General features: G+C 32.2%; 1 protein-coding gene across 1 annotated transcript in view; it reads left to right on the forward strand.

The window, feature by feature from the left end:
• LOC111063155 (calpain-C) overlaps nucleotides 1-13,758 on the forward strand; it is a 126,126-nt gene that overhangs the window by 95,125 nt on the left and 17,243 nt on the right. The window contains exons 5-9 of the mRNA XM_039429387.1: nucleotides 4,508-4,691; nucleotides 5,721-5,795; nucleotides 7,274-7,446; nucleotides 9,608-9,780; nucleotides 12,923-13,017. Coding sequence (XP_039285321.1) covers nucleotides 4,508-4,691; nucleotides 5,721-5,795; nucleotides 7,274-7,446; nucleotides 9,608-9,780; nucleotides 12,923-13,017 — 700 coding nt within the window. The remainder of the gene's footprint in view (nucleotides 1-4,507; nucleotides 4,692-5,720; nucleotides 5,796-7,273; nucleotides 7,447-9,607; nucleotides 9,781-12,922; nucleotides 13,018-13,758) is intronic.

Here is a 13,758-nt window from a genome sequence, read left to right on the forward strand (position 1 = left end):
TTTATCAAGGGATTCACTCACCCACTATAATATTATTTATATCACTAAATATAACAATTAATAGCAATTTTGTTCATAAAGATTCAACAACTAGAAAAATAATATCAGATTTATAACTAAATATCAATTTCATATCAACTAAAATGATCAATCATGTTAATGAATAAAAAAGTTCAGAATTCGATCTTTTGCAATTCATTCACTTTTCGGCAGTAAACCACCCCTTGTCAATAAACTCCAACGGGGTGGAATTTAATTTATAAACTAGGATCAATCAATTAATTAATCTATCATACTATTCAGTAAAATGCATTACAAAATTGGTCCCGCTAAACCTAAAAGATTATTTGTGCTTACAAATAATAAAATACATAAATAGAATGATATGCTAACTTTAACATTAAACTAAGGAGTAATTTTTTTTCCTGAAACTGGGAGTTTAGGAATTTAAAAAGGAGTATGAGGTATTAAATGGTCTAAAGCTGAGTTTACACCAAAGTTATAACCAAATTTTAATAGCTTAATCCTTATAGATTCTATTAAGGAATTTAAAAAGGAGTATAGGAATTTAAAAAGGAGTATGAGGTATTAAATGGTCTAAAGCTGAGTTTACACCAAAGTTATAACCAAATTTTAATAGCTTAATCCTTATAGATTCTATTAGATTGAATATAACTTATCATACATATGAGTAAGATATGTGTTTGTCAAGTTCCGTTCAGTCTAATAGAATCTATAAGGATTAAGCTATTAACATATTCTTAATAACTTTGGTGTAAACCCAGCTTAAGGATGATTAATAGGGTATATGGTTAATGGATAGACTTATTTAAATAATATCACTTTCTGGTTTCTGTAGATGTAGAAGCTGTTTGTAACTTCCCTTACTCGATTCCTCCTAGAGAGGACATCTCTGAAAAATTGAACAAAAATGATCCGGTCCTGAAAAGAGATCCAATCATACCATGATCCGTGTTATTTGTGAACTATGATTTGTCACGAATCAATCGACCAGTTTTTTGTCGTGAGATCGACCGAGTCTGTGTAATGATTGCCAACGATCCACTAGCATAGGCGTGAGTCTTTTAATGGTAGTGCCATCATTGACAACTATGTACTAGCTAGCTCTGACTCTACAGACGTGATCCAAGTTTGATTTTTGGCCTTTGTCTCACCTGACTGACAAAGAATCCTGGTCGATATCTGGCCTAGTACGTTTCAGAGTGTTCAATATTCTAGTGGTCACGTCCAGGGTCTCTAGATCTTGACCCATTTTAATCGGGGAATCGTCATTGTCTCGTCTGATCTGGCATTTAGAGGTCACGTTCAGAGGTTTTAGTTTTGAGTGTAGTGTTCAGCCTTTGTTTTAAGGATTGGTTCTTTGTATTTACGTCTCCCAAACAATTTTATGTTGTCAATATTCTAGTAGAACAATAATTATCAATATTGTATATTATAGTTTCCTGATACGTTGTAAAGGTGCGTACAGATTTACGCTCCGCGAACACGTGAATTTCACTTTTAATCAGCTGATTATATCTGTATCTTATCGTTCCTGTACAGATATAAATACAGATACAGGTATATCTGTACAGATACAGATATATAGGTACAGATACAGATATTAAAAGCTTAGCCTCAGCTGATTAAAAGTGAATTGCTCGTAAATATGTACGCACCTTTAGGTGTAATAAAGTGATATACACTATTCATTATGGAAACAAAGATATATTTTCAAATATCATAAACTTTATTTTGAGAAAAACACTGACATATTTGGACACCTATGTTGTCATCTTTAGTGTTGGAAGATGACACTGAAGCATGTTTCTGTTTTTCTGGAAATAAATTTTGGGATATTTGAGAATATTTCTTCATTTTTTCATCAGTATATTATAGTCTTAGACTCCATTAAAATTCAAATTTATTGGTAAAATTTGAAATAATAGATGATTTTAATCTATATACATCAAACAATATTGTTGCTACAACAATAAAAAACACCCAAAAATATTTGACTGAGTTCAATTACTGGAAGTACTGAAATAAGTCTTCATATATTATTAAGATGAAAAACTATAGAGGAAAACTTATATAAGAGGTGATAGTACTGTATGTTACAATAACAAACTTTATACATTAATAAGTCGTGTAAACTGATGAGTTGAGATGACTTACGTCATATTGATGAATAATTGTCACAGGAATTTGAAAATTGTAAACAAATAATTCTCATGAAAAAAATTATTCGTTTATTTTTTCTATTGAATTGAATTAAATTATATTAATCCATAGAATAATACAACATATTATAAAATATAATACATACACAGGTATAGCAACTACAAAAAATTCAAATTAATTAAATAAAGCAATACAGTACATAATAGTGGGAATTATCCCCATTACTTTGATAAAACCATTATTACTATTGCTAAATACTATTATTATTATAAACTATAGATCTATTAATATACGGAAATTTATTATTACGGTGAATGTACAGCATACCAATACCCTGATAATGAAATAGTAATTGCCCACATAGGCTAAAAAAGTCTGTTTGTAGGTCAATGAGTCCAGCACTTCCATTATTCCAAAGCCAGTAATCCAGCATCCAGCAATTGCCAAAATCTATTATTGAATATTATCTTTCTGTTATCCATGCAATAATTGTTTTCATGAAACCATCTCAGTTCTAGCCTGTACTCAATAGATTATGAAATTTTATTTCCAAAGTTTGATTGAATGATGGATTCAATCAATCAGAGTTTTCTTGTAGTTGTTCTATTGCAACATTCATAGCAGTGATATATGAGCTAGATCTCTAGCTACTACCACCAAACAGGATAAGTATACAATAGGCTCTATTTTCTTTGCTACTACATATTATCCTGCCAATCAACAACCTGTAGTGAGACTCACTTCGAATTGTCAGAATTTTGCTATAATAGTCTATTATTATCAATGTTTTCCATTTAACCAATAATGACAGTTGAATCTTATAGATATCAATCTCTTCATCCTTTCCCACTACACATATCAATCAATTAGTCCACATTTCAGATTACCTCATCTAATCTTTCAACAAGAAGGCACTAGTTTGTGAATGAAACTAGGATAACTTAGTTCTATACCTGAATGAGTTCTCCTAGTTCAAAGTGTAGAACTGATTCAGTTCTCACAATTAGTTCGTGTCCGTTGATTTTAATTGCTTCTGAGAGAACGGACTTGTGTTTATTAGCAACTGTGATTTTGATAATGGACCGGCATTGTTGTTTCAATTATCGCGCCTCCGGTCATTCTCACAAGCCGCACATTACACAAGATCCAGTGACCCACTGTTTTACTTTGCATCGTGGGATTCACGTTTAACTGGCAGTATACCTTGTAAAAAACATCAATATTTCCCATTAAACGAACGCTGACGTGAATCTTAACATACACTGTTCTCGTTTTAATTTCAGTTTTTGTTTTGAAAAGCTTACTATTCATGCTATAGTGATAATGCTTGATTGTGAATTTTCGGGGATACCTTGTTCTATCTCTTCCTGGTGTTGTGTGAGAAGTTTTGTTCAATTAATGTTTTTCCTCTTTTTAATTTTTGGAGAAATCGTTATACATGTGGGAACTGGAATCAGCTTGTAATCTTGTTTCCTCTTCGAGTTATGATTTATTAATGGTCATTTTGAAAGTTTCTCTACCTATTAACCTGTGTCCAACCAAGGAAATTTTGTAAAATTTGTAAAGTCCTGTGTTGAATTCTCAAAACTTCTTGTACAGTTTTGTGTTGAAAAGACTGTTGCTTTTTTTCTATTCCATTATGCTCTGTTATATTCCACTATATTTAGATGTGTAGATGTAGACTATAATAATATGCCAACTTGTCAACCAGTAATCCATTTAAAATTATCAATTTTCAACGGATGCTTGTTGTTAGCGTGGAATACAATTACATAATATAAATGGAATATCTTGCATAGAAAATTGAAAGAATCACCCAGACAGACCAAACTCGTAAAAACAGTGTAATTATAGAACACTAAACAATCCTATATTACAAGAACAATTTCTTCGAGATGAAAACTCAATAAATTGTCTATTCTACTAAATTTCATGGGAAAATTCGACATCTCTTACTACAGTGTTCAATTCTCTTGAATGTATCATCATATTGAATATAATTAATTATTGTGGATCATTAAATAGATGGATCCAAGTACTATTACTATCGTCCAGCATTATAAAGGGGTTAGATTTTGTGTGTATTTTAATACAATGATACATAGAATACTAAATAATCCTATATCACTTTCTTATAACTAGGTATTTTATTGAGTGTATCATCAAATACATTTCAAGTGTTATTACTGGCATCCATCATTATTATCTATATAATAGATAATGCTGGTATTGGGTGTGTATTTTAGTGTTGTGTAAAGGCATAATATTTGTTAGTTGGGAAATTTGTTCTTTTTATAAAAAATGTTGTAATATTGTGTTGCAGATTGCATGGATCGTATGAAGCACTCAAGTATGGAACTTTGTTAGATGGCTTGGCAGATCTTACAGGTGGCATAACAGAGAGCATTAGCATAAGGCAGGACCCAACCACATGTGGGCGCATGCTCAGTAAACTCCTCGAAATGACCACACTCATCACATGTACCGTACAATCTTCCACTACGCTGGTAAGCTCTTGAAAATTTCATTCATACTTTCAAAATAAAATTTAACTATCCTTTGTAATTTACAGGTAATCTATTTCGTAATTTTGCTATACATAATGTATAACAATGATTGTAGACTATACGTAATCGAAAAGATAGCATAAGAAGATAAGAAATCTTTCATCTTCAACAATATCTTCTACTCAAGTTGAAACATAGAGAAAATATACCATAACAAGATATCCCATGGTATAGGGCGTTTATGCTCCAAATTTCTCTGTTAACTCAAGCCGAAAGTCAACGTAGTTATTTTTCATGAATGAATGTAATCACTTTCAATTCAAATAAGGACCTTATTTGCAGGATATATTTTGATAATTTATTGGCCGATCGAAAAAATGAGCAAGGAGAATAATCTATCCGTATTCACATCAATTCAATTCTATTCACAACTGTCAGAAAAGCGAAAACAGGATAATTTGATAGAAATAAAAATAGGTTAATTGATAGTCAAATAGAATGTGAAAATAGAAATATGAAATTGCATTTGGAGAAAAGAAGAGCCAAATTGTAACCCATATAGTTTGTTTCTTTACATTCATGTTCAACTAATTTCTATTGCCATTTATATCCAAACAATTATAAATAACTTCTTAAAATGTATGAATTCAGGGCTATTTTTTATTTATGAAATAATAAATAATTATTTTATTGATTTCAAAGGGTACTATAATTCTATTTTAAAAATTATAAATAATGTCGCTTCATAAAAAATGTATTGATAGTATATTTTGTGAAGTTTAATCAACTAATCAATAAGACAAAAGTATCTAATAGGTTCCTATTTCAAATTTGCCATGCTTTTTTACATTTGCATGTAAAGTTCTAAGTACACCGATTAAAATATTGGAATCTCCTATTATATTAATAATATTCTCCAATCATATATTTTATGTAATTTTGTAACTTGATTTTAAATAGCCACCTCTACTCTAAGCTTTGCAAGATATGAATTTGATGGTAAACAATTATGAATTTTTACTTTTACAGGTTCGAAACCAAACAGAAAAGCTAGCCAATGGAATTCAGATTGGATCAAATTATCGACTTTACGCTGTTGAAAGGGTGAGTTAAAATAGGCATTCAAATTTCAACTTCCCAGGCCTCAATTTATTTCATAGTAATTCTCAATTATGGAGTAAACAATCACCCTGTACTTGTGTGATGGTGTCCACTGTGACTTCTGAAAATTGATACTTGTAGTGAATTTCACTACAACATAATATTTTGAATCCTTGATCACCCTGAATCATCAATGGTTTGGGTGGCTCGTTGGAGAAAGTGATAACGCGCCGGTCTGATAATCAAGAGAACCCGAGTTCGAATCTTGACCGGGGCAAAAAGTTTTTTACCACAGCACAATCACATAGATACGGCCACCCGGTCTTTCGGAGGAGACGATAAGTCGTCGGTTCCGACTACCTGAAAAGTAGTTGTCATCACTCATCATCATCTCTCTCATTCATTACCCACGCACAAGCCTAAGAGCTTATGTGGGCATCACACTCAGTAAAAGAAAAATCTTTGAACAATCATTCTGTACAACACATATATTATACGTATTTTGTGTGGTTATCTCAACTGATGTGATTTCTGAAAATTGATAATTGTAGTGAATTTCACCCCAGCATAATAATTTTTAGAATCCTGAATCATCCTGAATTCTCAACAATCCTGAATCATCCATGTACTAATAAAACACTCTGTGTAACTCATATTATAATGTGTTTTACAATTCCCCAGTCAATAGACTGTGACAAAGAAAAAAAACTAAACTAAATCATAGAGAAAAAATAGCATAAATAAGTAAAAACATTTTATCGTCGTAGACCAATATAGGTAATTGTCATAGAAATACAATTACAAAGTAATAGTTTAAAGTCAACAAAGTAGAATAATATCAAGTAGAATCGAAAAACTCTCTCAAACAATAGAAAGGTCTCAAAACCAGCCACTCAAAAAGTCACTTTTTAAAAATAACAATATTTCCACAACATTTGATATCCAATGGCAACTTATTGTAAAATCTCAAGCCGACGCTGTCGGTATATCAAGACGTTGATATGGAATATCAATGTGGTTTTTTTCCTAGTATCATAAGCATGACTATTGGATCTTTTCTTCAAGTTATGGAGATTCTTTCTAGTAAGCATGATTACATGAAATATGTAGAGATTTATGACAGTTGATATTTTTGTTTTTTTGAGAAGAGGTCGACAGTGATCTAGATAGCCTGCACCTGTCAATATTTTGATAGCCTTTTTCTGCAACAGTAGGACCTTATTAATGTGGCAGCTGTTTCCATATACTAAAATTCCGTATGCAATAATTATGCTGAGTTTCTGAGGTATTTTTCCAGTACAAAATTCTTCATAATAAGAAGATATCCCATGATATAGGTCGTTTGTGTACCAAATTTCAAGCCGATTGCTGACTAAACTGAACTGTTTTGTGATGTCATAGAATGCCAATTTATGCTTGAATTGAATTTCACTATATAGCATAATATTTTGAATCGTCAATTTTGAAATTTGTTGTTTCAGGTGGAGACATTCAATGGAGAGCCAATACAGCTGGTGCGACTTCGGAATCCGTTGGGGGTAGTGGGTGGAGAATATGTGGGGGCGTGGTCACGTGACTCGACCGAGTGGGACGAGGTGCCTCCGCACGAGAAGGAGCGCCTCAATGCCAGGCATTGCGCTGACGGCGAGTTTTGGTCAGTAACAACCCAAACTAGTTCCTCACAATTGTCACTACATCACGTACTCTTCAATTCACATTTTGTTTTTCATGGCCAAGCACTTTATAATTAATTTTTTCAAGTTATTGAAAATTGTTTCAAGTCTTTTCACTTTCAAACAAAGGCTCGGTTGCACAAAAGCCTGTTGAATTTTAATCGTGATTGAGTATCACTGAGAACCAATCAGAGGAGCCTTCTGTTCAAAAAAGCCGTTCATGATTGGTTTTCGTGGTAGTTAATCATGATTAAGATATAACAGGCTTCTGCTCATCGGGGCCAAAGTGTCTCAACCTCAACAAAACGAATCTTCAACTAAAATATTTTTTTAATAATTGAAAAAATATTCAATTTAGACAAAATTGAATCATTTTCTGACACTGAAGAAAACGCACACATCAACAGACAGACTATGAGAAAAAATCAAACATCTGTGTGAATTGCAACAATCGATATTCTGGCAGGGAATGTTGTCCTCAGTTTCTCTGCATACGTCCGTCTGTGTGCGTTTGGCTCATAATGGGAGAAGTTTTATACAGAAGCTTTGTTTATTTTTTCTTAATATTGTATTTGTTTTTTATATAATGAATAAATAAATAATATAGCGTATAGCCTATGGTAGATTTGATTGGGCAACGAAACCCTTTAACTTCCATCCCTATCATCAGTTTATAATATTTTGTGTGAATCTAATTCTCACTTCTGTGTAGGTAGAAGAGTTGGATCATAATTAGGACGGTACCGTACTATAAAACTTAATTCTCGTTTCTTGTCTTGTTTTGAGGTTTACATGGATATGTGGATATAATATAGTAAAGATTCTCTGGAATTATTTTATTGCACACATCAAAATCTTCATCGTATATGTCACGTCATTGCCAACGTAGACAATTATTTTCTGACAACTGTGTAATTCTGAATAATTGAATTATATTTTTGTTCTGTTTGACTTTGATTTAAAAACCATCCTTTATTCTAGTATGTATAGCTAGTATTTTACAGGATATGTCGTACTCTGACCTAGTAAAAACGTTCAGTTTTAGCATGGTTTATTATATTTCCGTTTAATAATTTTCTGAAAGCTTCTAGCTCATTCTAAATGAGTTCTATTTTAGTTCTGATTGGATGTTTGACTTTAAACCCCATCTTTTTTACTAGTAATTTTGCAGGATGTCATACTCTGTCTTTATGATTTCTATGTTAGTCTTGTTTAAATTGGAAAAACATATTTCATTGTAATATTAGTCTTGTCCAGTGTCTATTTTAGTCTTGTTTAAATTGAAAAAACATATTTCATTGTAATACTGTATTAGTCTTGTCTAGTCTAGTCTAGTTTAGTCTTGTTTAAATTGAAAAAAAAACATATTTCATTGTAATATTAGTCTTGTCTAGACTAGTTTAGTTTATTTTAGTCTTGTTTAAATTGGAAAAAAACATATTTCATTGTAATACTGTATTAGTCTTGTCTAGTCTAGTCTATAATTTTAATCTTGTTTAAATTGAAAAAAAAACATATTTCATTGTAATATTAGTCTTGTCTAGACTAGTTTAGTTTATTTTAGTCTTGTTTAAATTGGAAAAAAACATATTTCATTGTAATACTGTATTAGTCTTGTCTAGTCTAGTCTATAATTTTAGTCTTGTTTAAATTGAAAAAAAAACATATTTCATTGTAATATTAGTCTTGTCTAGACTAGTTTAGTTATTTTAGTCTTGTTTTAATTGGAAAAAAACATATTTCATTGTAATACTGTATTAGTCTTGTCTAGTCTAGTCTATAATTTTAATCTTGTTTAAATTGAAAAAAAAAACATATTTCATTGTAATATTAGTCTTGTCTAGACTAGTTTAGTTTATTTTAGTCTTGTTTAAATTGGAAAAAACATATTTCATTGTAATACTGTATTAGTCTTGTCTAGTCTAGTCTATAATTTTAGTCTTGTTTAAATTGAAAAAAAAACATATTTCATTGTAATATTAGTCTTGTCTAGACTAGTTTAGTTTATTTTAGTCTTGTTTTAATTGGAAAAACATATTTAATTGTAATATTAGTCTTGTCTAGTCTAGTCTAATCTATTTTAGTCTTGTTTAAATTGGAAAAAACATATTTCATTGTAATATTTGATTTGTAATTGTGCAGGATGTCGTACTCGGACTTTGTAAAAACGTTCACACATTTGGAGGCGGTGCACCTGGACTCGGACACGTCACGTGACGAGCCATCACTGCACCACAAGCAGACCTGGCAGATGCGTCTCTTCCAGGGCACCTGGCAGAAGGGAGTGTCGGCCGGAGGCTGCAGAAACAATCCTGGCAAGTGAACACACTTTCACAAAAATACAGAGTGACCCACGAAAGGTGTTACAGCTGAAGACTGAATAGATTCTACTTGAAATTTGCAACAAAAAATGTTCAATATAGATTCTACTATATCTTCTATATTATAGATTCAATACAATAGTCTACCATAAAGATTCTACTTGAAATTTGTATTCAATAACGTATAGATTCTGCCATATATACATTCTACTTGGAATTTGCAACAAAAAATGTTCAATCAAATTTTCTTGTATCGACCTTAGTTTTCGAGATTTACAGTATCGATTTCTTATTATTATTTTAATCAAATTCAAAAAAATTTATTGATTCTTCAAAGCAAAAAATATACAAAAAAACAAAACGTTCAGCAAAAGTATAAGAAACCAATCACCTGCAAGGAAAATCTTGTGCGCAGGTGAGAGTTGCTAATACGATTCAATACGAGTCATTAAGAGCTTAGAAAAAGATGAAATAAGAAATTATATAATATAATAATAAAAGAATATTATGAATAAGGGTGAAAGAAAGAAAAGAGAAAGAAAGAGAGATGGCTAACATACTATTGAAACAAAGATAGGAGTCACTCAAAAAGTATGTCCTCGACTTTACTGGTAATTATCCATTCAATAGTTCTTCTTTTAAGCAATGTAACAGAATTTCCATTAATATGTTCAGTAAGGTAATCTGGAATTTTATTGATCAATTTATTAGCTAGGTAAAAATATTGTCTCCGGCGAAACATTAAGATCCATTCTTATATTTTCAAACCTATTTCTGGAAGGTCGTAAATTGGGGTTTGATTCACGGAATAGAAAAATATCTTTATTATTTCTAATGAAAATTATGAGGTTTTTAATATATAATTGACGGACTGTTAACACTTTAAGCTCTTTGAATAATATTTAGTTGGATTTCCCATTTAGGAGTTGCTTGGCCATCCCAACCTGGGTTTCGATTCCCAGGAGGTTTGACAAGCGATTTCTGACACAATTACTCCTCACATCCGTGAGGTGAGCAATCATGCCATGTTCGTGATCCACAAATCGTTTGCTCTGAGCAGACGGAGTGAGCCCAACATCACTGTTTTCTGTATTTGGCCTGCCAGTGAGTTGGCACTCTTTTCACAAGCAGGCATTGTTTTCAAATTTGAAAGCAGCGATGAAAGAACCCCTCCAAGGACAACAATCATGAGCACTATCAATTTAACTGCACAAGACCTATAAAAGCCATAAATACCAGCAGGTTATTCTTTTCAATAAACTTCCCTTAACATTTAGAAGTCTTCCAAGCAGCACATTCAAGAGAATAGTAAAAGAACTGCTGAGACGTAACGCATTCTATACAATAGAGGAATATCTCGATAGTCAAATATTGCAATGTTAAATTTACACATGTTAACTTCAAAATGAGAATGAACTACTCACCTTGTTTTGCCTGCTTGTACGGAATAACTTATTGTCGCGACTAATTTAAGACATTTTCTCATGGCATGACTGTACCTATTATAGCCTATTCATTTTTTATTTGTAGTTTTTAACTTGACACGATCCATATATATTATGTTATATTTGTTGATCAATAAACAATTCTATTCTATTCTATTCTAACTGAGTAGCCTGGGTTCAGTTCCGCAGTTCCACAAAAAGCTCCTGATACTTGGTTCGTTTGTCCTCCTCCATGGCAGCAATATTGCATTCAGCTGGTGCTGAGAATTCAATGACAAATATTGCCTTTGCAATCAAATCCTGGAGGATGATATGAGGCTTTGTTGCTGTTAAAAGGGACATACACAACTTGCGCCCAGCGGTCAAATGGGAGTGATACATGGCTCCGATACACACGTACACTGTTTACGTCGTGACGTCATCACTGCCAGTCACATTATTTTGTCTGTCACTCTCTCTGGAAGTGATAACGGTATATAAACTTTCCGACAACCATCTGCTTTATAACGACCATCCCTTCCTATTCGACTCCAAAAGTGTTCCATTGATTTATCTCGACTTGTGACGAATTTTGAAATCATTAATACATCGAATTTCCAGCTCTGACAGTATGTTGAGAAGGTTGACCCCCGGTTTGTCAAAACCACACCACCCCATCAACTTTTCGATAATTAGCACATATTGATTCTTTCAGGCTGTCACCATGAGTGAGAAAATGAACATGAGTGTTGATATGTTTGCTACGCTAAGTGACAGAGGTTCAAAGTTATTAGTATTTGAAGGTTTTAAGTATTAAAAAAATATATCTAGTGTTTTGCTTGAAGCTTCCTTAGGATACTGTAGTGAATTTGAATTTCGCTCCTTCAGTCGGGGAACTTAATATCAGCTACTAGTGAGAGCGAAATGGCATGACTCGTGATGACGTCACGGACGTTCACTTCGTTACGTTCAATCTGTGAGTGCCCAAACACATTCTGACCGCTGGGCGCAAGTTGCAGATTCCCGTTAAAAGCCTGTAGTGAGGTCCACGTTATAATGGCAGTGGATAAAGATAGAAGAATAGCAATACCGATTCTCTTCATTAATTAATTATATTTCTACACTGTCAAAAAAATAATTGGCATCGTTGTGGACCTAGAAAAGGATAGTACCACCGGCTTTGTCGAATGATAGACAAGGATAGCAAAACCAAAGTTAATCAAATACTGTCATTATAACGTGGACCTCACTATAGTGGTAGAGAATGATTGATTCCAGTATAATCGGAATTTATCATTCTCCACAATGGGTTCTATATCTCCTGGGGCAGCACTGGTGTTTTGTCTATAATACCGTATGAGTGCCTTATATGGTAATAGAACACTCGCAATGCAGCATTATGCCTGTGAATGTAGCCTGCAGTTGCATGCACAGAACAAGCTGCCAATGTGCATCAGGGTCTCTGGTGTTTGTGACACACCCTACATCTGATGTCAGGCACAGGCAAATGCATCACTCTGCTACGATATGACAATGTGTAGATCATCACACCATCTTGACCTGCTAATACGACCCCCTCATATAATGAGGCTGTGAAAAAATATGCCATTGAACCATTTTTGAAAAGGTATAAATAATGTAATGATACCATCAGGATATTACTCATGCTTTATTAGTATAAACTGTTTTAATTTTATTTTTATTTTTTTCAGATACGTTTCACATCAATCCACAACTGCATCTCATACTTAGTGAGCTAGAAGAAGTCATCATATCATTAAATCAACACAGCATAATGGAGCCAAAGGTATGTTATGCCTTTCTATTAAGGTCGTTAATGGTATTTTATAAAAGTAATAATTTATATCTCGATTTGATTACTGTATTCTATTCACTGAAATGAATTGTGTTACTCAAAACAAAGAGTTCACATAATATCACAGCAGATTAATCAGACTGCATCAAGGAATCATCGAAATGTATAATCAATAAACTTTATCAAATTCGGAAGAGAAATAGCTGAAGGTTAACCTTATTTCTATCCTAATCATTTTTATATGTATCGTTGATTAAATGTGATAACTTATTTTTTGTTGAAATGAAGAATAAAGATAGCAAATCTTGAAAACAGATCACAAATTGTAGTTGATTAAAGAATTTATAAATATAGATTGACTTTTTAGTACAAATGAATGTTAAAAGGGTACGGTACTTTGATCTTTAATTTTCATGTATATTTGAATACGATAATTTATAAAAGCACATCATACTATCAACTAGAACTTAATTAATAACCATATCTCAAACTGATCTGTTAACTCTATTAAAAATAGAACTTGTATTTCTCAGTAAATAATACAATATTTATTTACATTTTTTCATTTTAAAATCATTGAGTTAATATGAAGTTTTTCTCCATGGAAAACAACATCGACTCAGTTTGGAATTACCTTATGTGTAATTTATTATATTCAATATGTAGCCTACATAGTGCATAATTATATTTTTCATAATGTGTAATTATATTAAATTTACCTATACGCAACGT

Source organism: Nilaparvata lugens, chromosome 5 (assembly GCF_014356525.2).
Source record: "Nilaparvata lugens isolate BPH chromosome 5, ASM1435652v1, whole genome shotgun sequence".
Classification (NCBI taxonomy): Eukaryota; Metazoa; Arthropoda; class Insecta; order Hemiptera; family Delphacidae; genus Nilaparvata; species Nilaparvata lugens.